General features: G+C 37.1%; 1 protein-coding gene across 1 annotated transcript in view; it reads left to right on the forward strand.

Annotated features, from left to right (window-relative positions):
- Nucleotides 1–12,649, forward strand: part of col9a2 (procollagen, type IX, alpha 2) — a 34,802-nt gene extending 22,153 nt beyond the window's left edge. The window contains exons 23-32 of the mRNA XM_049475326.1: nt 487–540; nt 679–750; nt 1,659–1,694; nt 1,828–1,872; nt 1,981–2,013; nt 3,322–3,468; nt 4,627–4,681; nt 5,367–5,555; nt 7,104–7,181; nt 11,386–12,649. Of these exons, the coding sequence (XP_049331283.1) occupies nt 487–540; nt 679–750; nt 1,659–1,694; nt 1,828–1,872; nt 1,981–2,013; nt 3,322–3,468; nt 4,627–4,681; nt 5,367–5,555; nt 7,104–7,181; nt 11,386–11,591 (915 nt within the window). The 3' untranslated portion in view covers nt 11,592–12,649. The remainder of the gene's footprint in view (nt 1–486; nt 541–678; nt 751–1,658; nt 1,695–1,827; nt 1,873–1,980; nt 2,014–3,321; nt 3,469–4,626; nt 4,682–5,366; nt 5,556–7,103; nt 7,182–11,385) is intronic.
- The last annotated feature ends 608 nt before the right edge of the window (nt 12,650–13,257 follow it).

Raw genomic sequence — 13,257 nt, forward strand, 5'->3', positions numbered from 1 at the left:
AGTGCCATAACAGACCTTGTAAATATTTTGGACACTTTACCTATTGTCTAAATGGAGCTTATGTTACCAATATTTGTTCTAAACTAAGAAAGCTGTCAGACAACTAAACATATTTTAGACAACTGACAATTTTTTTTGTTGTTGATTGTATTGTCAATAAATATTTTAATATTAAAGTATGGGCTCCTGAACTATTTTTAAATTATTTTATATTATTTTAATATGCACAATTTAATTTGATATATACAAACAAACAATATACAAGCCCTGTACCTACAAACATCTGAAAATAAATGTTCCTATTCATGTAGTGAACCCTGTAATGTTACAGTTACAAATAATGTGTAGTACAAAAATGGAAATGTGTTTAAAAAATAATTGTTATTGAACCATTTAACTGATTACATAATAATGTTAAATGAATGTTTTTTCACAAACAGTTATTACTTTGCTTGTTAAATTATTTTACCATTCCCTCTCCAATAGGGTGACCGGGGTGAGAGAGGAGCAGTTGGGCCTCAGGGAGTCATCGGCAAGCCTGTGAGTTGTTTAACCAATTATTCGAGCAGATCTAAATCATTCTAGTCTGTGTAAAACAAAAGTGACTTTTTTTTGTATATCTGGATTCACCTAATTGATAATCCCTGTTGTCTTGTATTAATATCTGTTTGTTTTTAGGGAAGCAAAGGAGAGAGAGGGCCAATGGGTATACCAGGACCTCAAGGCATTCCTGGAATTAAGGGTGACAAGGTGTGTGAGTATGTTTGCATGTTTATCTAAACTTATTTGTGAATTCAGTATATAGCCCTGGAAAAAAATAAGAGACCACTTAAAATTGATGAGTTTCTTTGATTTTACCAAATTGAAAACCTCTGGAATATAATCAAGAGGAAGATGGATGATCACAAGCCATTAAACCAAGCTGAACTGCTTGAATGTTTGCACCAGGAGTGGCATAAAATTATCCAAAAGCAGTGTGCAAGACTGGTGGAGGAGAACATTATTTGAAGTCTGAAAGCTCTGCATCTTTTTTTGTTATTTTAGCCATTTGTCTGCAAATAAATGCTCTAAGTGACAATATTTTATTTGGAATTTGGGATAAATGTTGTTTGTAGTTTATAGAATAAAACAACAATGCTCATTTTATTCACACACATACCTATAAATAGCAAAATCAGAGAAACTGATTTAAAAACTAAAATGGTCTCTTAATGTTTTCCAGAGCTGTATACTGAAAATGAAAATGGTACTACAGATGAGAAAAGCTGTTTGGCCTGTAAGAGATTGCAGTAATATGCTATGGCCATGCAGTGGTGCTATTACTCTTTCTATAAATAGGGAAGCACTGTATGTTTTGTGCCTTTTCTCTAAAAGATATCTTTTCAGCTCTTGGGTAAATTATGCCTCAGCTTTCCAAATAATTCCCCTCTATCATAGATGAAATATCCTCTTATGGGCAGTTTAGTGTTTGTTGTCCTTTTATCTATAATATCCTTGTCATTTAAAGTAAGCTATCGGGCATTGCCGCTGATAATTTAGTATGGTGGTCCTCCGGTATCTGGTTAAACAAAGATATTGCATGCAATAAATTGTCTCTGCTTGAACCATTAGGGCTTGTGATGGATGGTGTGTAATCATGCTATTGCTTCTTTCTATAGGGATTCCAAGGCAAAGTGGGGGCAAAGGGAGACTTTGTGAGTATATGCTCAGATAAATAAATGGCCTGTTTATTCAGCATAATGGAAACCCTGCATCATATAAAAGATGAGAGCAACTTCAGAAGAGTTTCATACGTGCCTTACTAATGTAATGTTCGCTCTGTTACAGGGTGATCCTGGGGTAGAAGGACTTGCTGGAGAGAAAGGAGAAAAGGTAAGGGTGTTAAAAGGTTTACAGTATATTGTTATTGTTAGATAAGAGACTATTCTTTTATACTCAGAAATAGATGCCAATATACTGATGTCTCCCATCATTCAACAGGGACAATCTGGAGAGCCTGGCCCCAAGGGACAGGTAAGAAGAACAGGGTTCTGCAGTTCTTCACAGATAATTGTTTCTCAACTCAGGTTGAAGAAGTAAATTGCAAACAAAATAGCATTTTCACAGATGCTAATGCTAGAGGGCTAACACACAATGTAAAACCCCATTAGAACATGCAACTAGCTGCATACCTGTATCACCACACACTTTCCTCAAACTATGCCTCAAATGCTTAAGCAATCTCAAATAAACCTGTTTCTGACACAGGTTGATGTATGGACAATATCAAGGCTTTAAGCTAGCAACTAACATCGTTTTCAGTTTAATATACACTGCCTGGCCAAAAACAAAACGTCTCCACCTGGATTTAACTAAGTAAAGGATGTGGGGTTGATGCTGCACTTGGTCAGGTCTAGGTTCAGCAACAATTGTGAAAGAGTGATTCAGGAAGCATGAGATCATCATTTTCACACATGGAATTTTCACCACAGAGTCCAGAGCTTAACCTCATTGAGAATCTTTGGGATGTGCTGGAGAAGACTTTGTGCAGAGGTCAGTCTTTACCATCATCAATGATGCTGCAGGATCTTGGTGAAAAATGTATGCAACACTGTATTTAAACAAATCTTGTGACATTGCAAAAGCTTATCGAAACAATGCCTCAGTGAATGTGTGCAGCAATCAAAGCTAAAGGAAGTCCAACCAAATATATGACCTTTTTTTGGTGGCGACTTTTTTTTTTTTGGCCAGGCAGTGAATGTATCCCCAATACTCTGCTAAAAAGGTTTTAATAATAAAACAACATTGCCAACTTAAGCTATTCAAGCTAGTTACCATATTAGCTTTTGTATAGCATACAACATGGTTTTGTTTGAGTTTGATGGTTTAGCTTGTTTACATGCATGAATAACCTGATCAAGAAAAAATAGTACAATCAAGCTTGACTGACAAATGAGGTAAACCATTCATTGGTTGTGTTAACCATGTGTTGGTTGTGTTAACCATGCGTTGGTTGTGTTAACCATGCGTTGGTTGTGTACATCAACAAAATGCAGTACACATAAAAACAGTAGGGGCAGTACAGAGATATTCAACAAAATTGACATTATGAAAAGATTTCAAGAAAGGCTACCTGCATCGTTATGGTGTGTCCTTGTCATGGTGGTAAGGGGTAGAGGGGTAGACTTCAGTAAATGAAGCACATAGGCAAGTATGTAAGTCAGTAAGCTCCCATTGCAGCCAGTCGTCTATGCAATATAGTGATTATTTATAATGACTGATTGCCAAATGTCCTTTTATTACTCAGCTTCTTCAACTTTTTCTCATGCTCTTCTCTGACAGCAAGGAGTGAGGGGTGACCAAGGACACAACGGTCCCACTGGTGATCCAGGCAAACCCGGAGACAAAGGTCCCGCAGGCCTGCCTGGACCCAGAGGCCTCAACGGAGTGAGAGGAGTGCCAGGCATGCCAGGAATACAGGGCCCAGCTGTGAGTGTCTCTCACACATTGCAATGTGTGATTTCACACTACACTGTGTAATCGTGTAATTTTCCCCCCTGCTGTGCAGAGACGGCACCTCGGATTATCACATCTGATTATTTTTTATGCGCTGATATTTCCAAAGACCTTTGTCAACAGGCCCTTTCTAATGTTGCTGCTGTGCAGCCGACTGCAAATGTACAATATTACAACATTGTGTTGTCTCGGTCAGAGGTTCGATGTTTTGTTGGAGCTACTGATACAAATACAAGATTGAAAAGAATGTATGACATATTAAAAGAACTGGGGCTGAAATTAAATAAATTCCACTGTTTTGATACTTAAAAAAATATTATTTATGTTTTTATTCTTTAGAAATCTCATTGTTTTTGTAAGTTTTTTTTTCTTTGTAAAGAACAGTGAGTCTTTAAATACATTTTTATGTAATAATAGCCTCTACAGCCCATACAATTAATTGTAATTAGTTTAAAATAGTGTAAAACTGGAGATTATTGTACTGTTAGAGTCTAGGATAATAATAACTTAATAATGTCATGCCACAGCTATACATTAATGTTTTCCCAAAAGGCTTTGTGTCCTATTGGCTGTTACCTGCACCATCACTTTCTGTTATCATGTACTGTTATTGTTTTTATTTATTTTTCAATAATTGTAAAAAAAAAAAAAAAAAAAAAAAAATGAAGAATTACATTCAAAATAAGTAATAGCTGTATAAATCAGATAAACTGGACACTGATGAAGAAGGTATACATATTATAATTAAAACATGAAAAAATAATCCCTTACTGTATTAATAGCTACAGTACAGCAAACTGCACTGTTGTGTTGATTCAGCAGACTGCTAGGCTACATTGCCTAGTAAAAATATTTGCCTTAAACAGTGTTGTTCGTTTCATTTACTTCATTTGGTATATAACCGATACCTTATTGATATTATATGTTATATGTATTATAAGTTATATATGTGGGGATTTGGCTTTTTTTTTCTTTGAACTTCTTAAGATTCTCAGTCATGTTTTCTTGGGGACTTTTTTGCAAATTCAGCTCCTGATGAATAAAACAGGATGTTATTACTTTAACTTCCTTTTTTCTAACCTGAATTTGCTGTTCTCTTTCCCCCCTCCCTCTGTTCTGCTTTCTTCCCAGGGGCGTGATGCCTCCGATCAGCACATCATTGAAGTGGTCTTGAAGATGCTACAAGGTGAGTGTGAGGCATTAGCTCTAAAAACAAGAGATTGTGACCACTTTATTCTGTGGCCCAGGGCAATGTCAGGAAGAGGGCAGCTGAAATCTGTGGCGCTATAGCCGTGATGCACTTTTTATCCATAGAAATGAATTAATGTGAAAGTCATCACTCCTCTGGGAGGTGTTGGCTGCCAAGGTGTGTGGATAGTGCAGGCTGCAGCTCTTTTCCCCTCCTTTCAGATTGACATTTTCTTCCCTCCCTCTCAGTTTACTCAGGGTCTGTAAGTCTCTGCGATTTTGCTGGAGATGACCAGGCCTGACTCATGATAACCCCTGTTAGGCCTTATCATTTCAGTGTAATCCTTCAGTCTGCCAAACACACACACAAACACACACACACACACACACAATTTGATACAGACGGACAAACAATTTGGAGGAGTGGAGAATTTCGGCCTTCCTCCCTGCAGTGAGGGTGATTAGATTTGGCCACTGAGCCGTCTTGAGAAGGGGCAGATTATCACTCGCGGTTCCTCCGTTGACACACCTGCCCAGCTCTACTCTGTTATCTTAATGGCATTTACCCCTAAGCCAGATATACAGAGATATGCAGTATGTTACATGGAAATCGATCCATATTTGCACACTACCTAAGTGATCACCAGATTGTGCTGTACTTTTATTCTATTATCTCCTGACAGAGAGGTTGGCTGCTGTAGCAGTAAGCGCTAAAAGGGCGGTGTTGGGTGGAGCTGGAGTGATGGGACCACCAGGCCCTCCAGGACCACCTGGACCTCCTGGTCCTCAGGGACCACACGGCCTTACTGGCGCCCGTGGCATCCCCGGCATGCTCGGAGGTCCAGGCCAAATCGGAAACACTGGCCTCAAAGGTAAATGAGCTATGATATGTGCATGGTGTGTAGCTATTAACATCTTTTACACTTTTTGACATACAGACTGAGTGTGTTTACATTTACTTCATAATCTGATTACTACAGAACATTGGAGTTTGTCAGTAATCTGATCATTGCATTTATGTATATTTAATCAAACAATTAATTAATTAATTAGCCAATAAACTCACAGAATTAGATGTAAAACCTATCCTTTAGTCCAACTGTCTTTGTCGCCATCTCACGTGCACCATGCTGCCTTTTAAGGGTACCACAGTCTGATTTCAAGAGTAACAAAGACTAAAATATATAGTTACTGAGGTAGTAGAGTGCTTTCTTAATTTCTAAACCAATCATTTAGACATTATTCCAATTTAAAAAATCAGAGTATGTTGTTTACATGACTACTTTAACGATCAGATAACTGTAATACTCTGCTTATGTAGATTAGAGTTATGTAAACATAAAGTTATGTAAATAAATTGGGCCTGAATTATCAAGCATCTCAGAGTAACTGTACCGATCTAAGATCACCTCTCATTAGCTGTCTAATAAAATCCAGTGAACTTAAACTGATCCTGGATCAGTGTTCTTACTGAGAAGAAGTTTGATAGATAAGGGACACTTTTTTCAAAATGAATTATAATTAAAACATGACTTTTTTACACTGACATCTATTGAATGTAATATGTTTTTCCTTCTTCTGTAAAGTTACAGCATACTATAATAATATATATTTTTGCTACTTTAAAGGCACTGGTTGATAATAGGGCAGCACAATATGTACAAAATGCTTGGAGTGCTGATCTTTATTATTTTTATTTATTTATTTATTTTATGGTCTATTTATTTCTGTTATCTTTACGACCAAATTTGCCCATCGCTGATTTTGCTCAGTACGTTTATTAGTTTTTTATAAACTCAAGCTCTCACTGAGTGCCCTTAATGAACACAGGAAACTCCAGCATGAACACACTCTCCAGTATCTTCCATCTGCCACAGGCATTATATAAATAAACTGGTCTTTAATAGGCCAAACTGGCACTTTAGATTCTTAATTGAAAACTAGTGGCTTGTTTATCCAACATGATATCAAATAAAGAGCTACATCGAAAGAGACAACTGCAACACACATCAGCACACAACACAAATCAAGTTAATCAGATGCAAAAAATGTCTGCTTTTATTATCAGACAATTATGTAGTGCGTAATATATTCGTTTTGCCATTATATTACTGGTTAAACATGAGCTTGTCTTACATTTACCAAATACTTACTAATTTACTTTTGTTAAATTACATGAACAGCTTTAATTCTATTTAATTAATAGTTTTGAGAATGATCAATAAATAATGCTGTGTAGCCCTGTTTGCTAGTGATCTGTGGAAGGCATTTAGGGGTTATTGTACTGTGGAGCTATTAAACATTCTCAGCTCATTCAGATGGTTATAGCACAATGTAAAACTTAACTTAGGATGGAATACTACTTGGCAAAGACAGACCGAGGTACATCTTTATTTTCTCATCTGTGCCATGTTTTACAGGAAAGAGAGGCGCAAAGGGAGAAAGAGGAGATCCTGGCCGTCCACATCCAGGAGAGCCTGGACCTCCTGGCTTCCCAGGTAAGCCCTATAGAGAGCCTTAATATTATATTCAAATATGAAAGAACTGCTGAATATTTCCAACATTAATGTGAGGGAGTCCGTTTTTTTTGGCTTGTGATGTCATGATGTGCCAAAATTATTAATAGACAAATACTTATGGTCCAAAACGACTTTGAAAAAAGTATTTTTGCATTGTCTACACTATTCGCTAACTTATCAAACACATGATCCTCTATGCAGCTATCAAAAGATATTTAAAAAAAAAGTAATCGATGCCCACAAAGCAGAGTGTTTTTAGCCTTCAAGTTTAGGGGAACTGTGGAGGTCAAGTTGAGACCAAGAAAATTTGATAAAACCTTGAAGAGAACTGCTTAGATTGTAAGAAAGGCAAATCAACCCCCACATGACTGTCAGGAATATGCACTGGTCCACTGTGCAGCATTGCTTGCGCAATCTAAATACATGAATACATGCAAACTCAACCTCAAAGTAACCAGGTTGTGTTGCCACCATTGACACTGCAGAGGTAGAGGGGAAAAATGAATTTCCACAAAATGTCATTAATTACTGAATACAGATCTAAAACAGCCTGTGTTAAACAGTTGAAAATAGGATATCTTCTTAAACAGAAGCATGGTTTCAAATATACCCACAAATCCACCATGGCCTACCTGAAGAAACACAAAATGAAGCTTTCGGAATGGTCCTCAGAGTCTCCTGACCTAAATCTCACAGAAGGTTGGTGAATATATCTTAAACAAACAGTGCAGCAAGGTAATCCAAGGATATATTAGAACTTGAGTGGGAGGCGAGACGAGAACATGAAGCCTTAAAAGTTGCTTCAAAAAGCCTATGTAAACTGATTTTCCCATGTCATGGGATAAAATCTAGTTTCATATCTTTTGACTTTTGCCAGTCACATGCATTCATTACTGTACTGTCCAAACATGACGTGTGTGACAAACGTGTGGTTCAAGAAATGTTAAATGCTCACACAACTTCAGAAACGTATACACTTATACTTGATAATCCTTCATGATCAGTTTACTTTCTGGTCTCCCATGACTTCTGGCATGTCAGTGTATTAATATAGGGTGAATTAAATACTGTTATTTAGGGCTGCACAACATGTACATAAACCCCACTGGAGATGTGATTATTTAGAGTCTACATGTGTCTGTTGTTTATTGCCATCTACATAATCAGTGTTGCAGAGGCCAACAACATGAGAATGATTAACAAACATTTTTTTCTAGCTTAATCTTTTCATTAGCTTTCAGTGGGGTACTGACACATATTATATATGGAAAGCTTTACTCCCTTTGTTAATAATAATCGTGCACATAAAGCAGTTTTTAATTATTTTTAAACTGATAGCATCAAGCTTTCTGCAGTATCTGAATGGGGGAATCAAGAGAGTGTGATTACAGCTGCAATACAACTCTGCAGGCAAATCACCAGGACGAAAACAGCTTAAGATTCAGTTAGACTACTGTACTGTAGACTACTGCTGCATGCATTTACATAAACCTTGTTTTTATGTAAAAAAATATAGAACCATACTCTAGTATTATTTCTTTTTATGCTGATCAATAAAATACAAACCTATCACTGATCCATCCATCTATTCAATTAACCAACCAAATAATTAATAGATAAATAAAAAAACCCAGAAAGTTTCAGAGATTGTAACAAACTATAAACCTGAAAAACAGATTTTGATGGGTTAGCTGGTCTACAATCGTGATCAAGCATGATCAAAATTAAATGCAACACATTGAAGGTCAAGAGCTGGTTAATCAGCTTGTTTATCATCAGGACTGGATGTTCAGTCTTGACTAGGAAAGACCAGCTTAAACCATCCAAAACCAGCTTCCAGCAAAAACTGGTCTGCATGTAAATAATCTAAACAGGCCAAGCTGACATCGGTCCTTGATTTTGGATGAAAATGGCTAGAGGACAATATTTAAGTCAATTTATTATTGGGATATGAATGTCAGGAACTTCTGTCACAAAGACTCACTGACACTCTTATGCAGGCCACACCATGGACAGACACTCGAGGATAAAAATGACAGAGTTTATAACAAAAGGGACTAGGCTTACAAGAATTATGAGGGACATTAAGAGTAGTTAGGCAAAGCAGGGTCATACAGGGTAAATCCAACAAAACAAGGGAGAAGGCGAAAGAGAGGTCCAAAAAACAAGAACGGTCAGCAACGGATAATTTATAGAATGAGCAAGGCAAAAGACGATAAATGGTGATACAAAAACAGATCAGTAAAAAGGAGGCAAAACAATAAAATGCGTCATAGAAGAGCTAGGAAAACTATATTCAATACTCAGCAATGAACTGAGCAAACTGAGGGGTATATACACTAGGGAGGGAAGGTGGGCCAGTTAGTAGCTTGGAGAGTGGGAACACTGTAGCGTCATGTGATCAGTAGAGTCAGAGATGACTGGTGTGGGTGCATGCTGGGAAGTCTAGGAGTCTTTTAGGAACAGTTCAGAGATATAAGCAGGCAGACTGACAGCGTCAGGACTGACAAACACAAAGCCTTAACTGACCAGCGCTTTAATGGAAACAATGACTAAAGTGCCATCAGTATTTATGTTGTTAATATTTGGGAAAAACAGGAAATTGGGTTGAAAATTGCTTCAAATTGTTTCAAAGCTTGTGATATTTGTTTATTAGTACAATATATATGAATATTCAGTGAAGCATCCTCAGGTGACTGACAATGTCAACATAGAATGTGATCAGACTGTATCAGCTACAATGGTGCCTCCATAAGTATGTAGACAGAGATATTAGGGAAAGCCTGTATTGTGTGGCATCACAACCCTGATGAATGCACATTTAAGGAGAAAAGTGCAATAAAAAGAAAAGGGAAATGGTCAGATGAATCTTCTTCTTTCAGCATATTCTCCTCAAGTGGGCAATTGTATGGCCTTTTCAGAGGTCGGCTAATGCTTGTAGTGTTGTAACAGCGCATTGGCGGTGCTGGATTACATCTGAAGCTGGAATACTACTAGCACTGTAGTAACGATGTTAGATAAAGCCACTATCCAGGCAGGGCAAGGGTCCTATTTAGACAATAAGCTGAATTTCACAACTTAGCATGCTAACTTGATTGGTGAAATTAGGGCAGTAATGTGAAATTGGATATAGCCAACAGCAACAACTGTTTTTACTAATTATTACTAGATGCTGTGCACAGTCTGGTCATGATTTAGCAAAACAGCAAATGGAAAAAAGGAAACTGTAACCAGTCTAATGGGTCCACTTCTGTGCATGATGGTACAATTTGGCCTTCATTAATCATTTGCCCATGCAGTAAAAAAAAACAGCCCAAGAGGATTGGTATAGGCTTACATGCTTGGCCCCTAGAATGAGTGTGCTTCCATAGTGATTATTCTGTTATACACGGTTATTCTGACTGATTCCATTATTCTATGATAAAGCATTTATATCCTAATATATCTTCCAGTGTATCCACAGGGTATAAGAAGTCATTGAATGGTATCATGTTATGGCCTTCATTGTCATTTTCATGGCTTTCATAGAGATTTTAGACATGCATGTTAGACAGCTCTCAAAACTAGCACCCACCATCAAAACTGACTGAGAGAATATACAGCTCTGAAAAGACTTTCTCTGACCCTGCTATTTATAGGGAATATGTGTGAGTAAAATAAACATTGTTGTTTTATTTTATAAATTACGCACAACATTTCTCCCAAATTTTAAATAAAAATAGCATTTTTTGCAGAAAATGAGAAATGGCTGAAATAACAAAACATTTGCAGAGCTTTCAGACCTCAAATAATGCAACGAAAACAAGTTCTTATTCATAAAGTTCAGAAATCAATATTTGGTGGAATAACCCCGGTTTTTAATTACAGTTTTCATGCAGCTTGGCATGTTTTCCTCCACCAGTCTTACACACTGCTTTTGGACAACTTTATGCCACTCCTGATTTGGTCAAATCAAAGAAACTAATCATTTTTATTGCTTAATGCTAAATGTGACTGTTTAGCTTTGTTGACATTAGCGGTTAGCATTTAACATTAAACAGAAGACTGGAATATTATACTCTGATTCAGTCATGACTGGATGAAAATCCTGTCTGAATATACAGCATTTCTTACATTTCAAGTTTCACTTTGTTCTTTGGCCTCGGTTTGCAGTGTAATTAAACTTTACCCTGTTCTCTATTAGGTCCTCCTGGTCTGGATGGCGTGGCACGGGACGGTAAACCAGGAGAGAGGGGGCCACAGGGCTCTGCTGGTGAGGCAGGTCATCCTGGAAAAGCCGGACCTCCTGGCCTCCCTGGCTTCTGTGAAGCAGCAGCATGCCTGGCAGCCTCGGCCTACACTTCCCCTCGACTACAAGAGGCCGGCAGGGTGAAGGGGCCGTCCACTTAAAACAGGCCATTCACTGCAGCCTGAGGACATCTAAGGGATAGAGAAAGAGAGAGAGAGAGTAACAGAAAGACACACAGTCCTTTCCTCCACCGGACATCATCATCCCGAGAGCGGATGGAGCGGTCTAGCGTGACTGACTTTGCAGTTTAGTGTGAGCCTGATGTATGTGTGTTTATGTATGTTTTGTGTTTGTTTGCGTGCATGTGTGTGCTTGTGTACATGTGTTTGTTTGTAATGGATGATTTGGTTACATCACTAAAAGCAATCGACCAGTGCTAATCGTAAAAAGCTAGTTATGAGTTGATGATCTGGCACCATTCCGCCATCCCGAACACAGTGGGATGTGAAAGTACCACCAGTACTGTAGAAGTTATGAGCTCTGGACTAGATAATCTGTGATGTGCAAACAAAATCCAAAAATTGGTGCTGTTTCTCTTTTTTCCATGGTCACTGCATTTGTTTTTGTTACTTATCATCATCAAGTTTATGGTCAATCTGAATTCTTATAAAAAAAAAAAAACAAGATCACTGTTTCACCATTAGTAGACATTTCTCTAAAATGTGTAAAAAAAACTGTAGTAATAAAAAAAGAGTCCAAAACTATAGTCTATACCCTTGTAACTTATTGTTAATTACCTCATGAAAGTACATGTACATTATGCCCCCTTTGTACTTGCCTCGGCTTAGGAACAAATGATCTATGCTTTTGTTTGGCCAGTAACAGTTTGTTACGCCGAACACTATCACTGACTCAGTGCTGTAAATCTTTGTAAATGTGTGTTAATTTTATATGAAGGGTGGGTTTACAAGCATGATCAAAACCCCAAATTAATGAACATAATCAGCATTCGGGATCAAGCTTTAAATAAAACTCTCTGTGCCTCTTTCAGGTTATTGTGTTCTGTACTTTTAGCTGCAAAACAAAGGAGAACTGATTATTTACTGGCTATTTATTGGTGATTATTATTTGGTTCATTTGTAAACACTCAAGGTTTATTTTTCTCGTGCTTGTTCGGGATATTTTAAATCAATAAAGAGGAACGTTTTGTAAGACTGAATGTTCTTCTGCATCTTGTGAAGTCATGATATAATTGTTTTAAAGCACAGATATGATTATTGTACCAAAGGGCAAGCTTTATCTGCCTAATTCATTCACTTCACTTCTTAGTGTTACTACAGCATTTAACATAGAGGGAAAAGTACTCTTTAAGCATTCAGTTATAAAATCCAATTCTGGATTTTAGTGGAAAGCTGATTAAAAGAAGAGACAATTCTGGAAACAATCAATAGGTCATTACTGCTAATACTAAAGTGCTAGCTTTTTACACTATAGTGTAGAGATTAGCATATTGTATTTTATGACTAAAATAAAACTAAGTATATTGTGGTTGTTGTAACAGGTAGTGTGCATTATAGTTTGAGCAAATGCAATACAGTCTAGGCTATATAGAAATATTGTTGTCTGTAATTCATGTGGTTTATTAAACTGAAGTTATTTGTTGATGGAATATTAATTAACCACCTGTGGCAAAGCAAGATAGGAAACAGAAGTTTTAAAATAATTAAGTTAGCTGCTCTCTTATTAATCTGTTTAAAAGTTTAGGTAAAATGTTATTCTCATATAGGTAATGTAGCAAAATGTTACCTTAATGTTTTTTAGCAGTTT

The sequence above is a fragment of the Astyanax mexicanus genome, chromosome 3 (genome assembly GCF_023375975.1).
Source record: "Astyanax mexicanus isolate ESR-SI-001 chromosome 3, AstMex3_surface, whole genome shotgun sequence".
Taxonomy (NCBI): Eukaryota; Metazoa; Chordata; class Actinopteri; order Characiformes; family Acestrorhamphidae; genus Astyanax; species Astyanax mexicanus.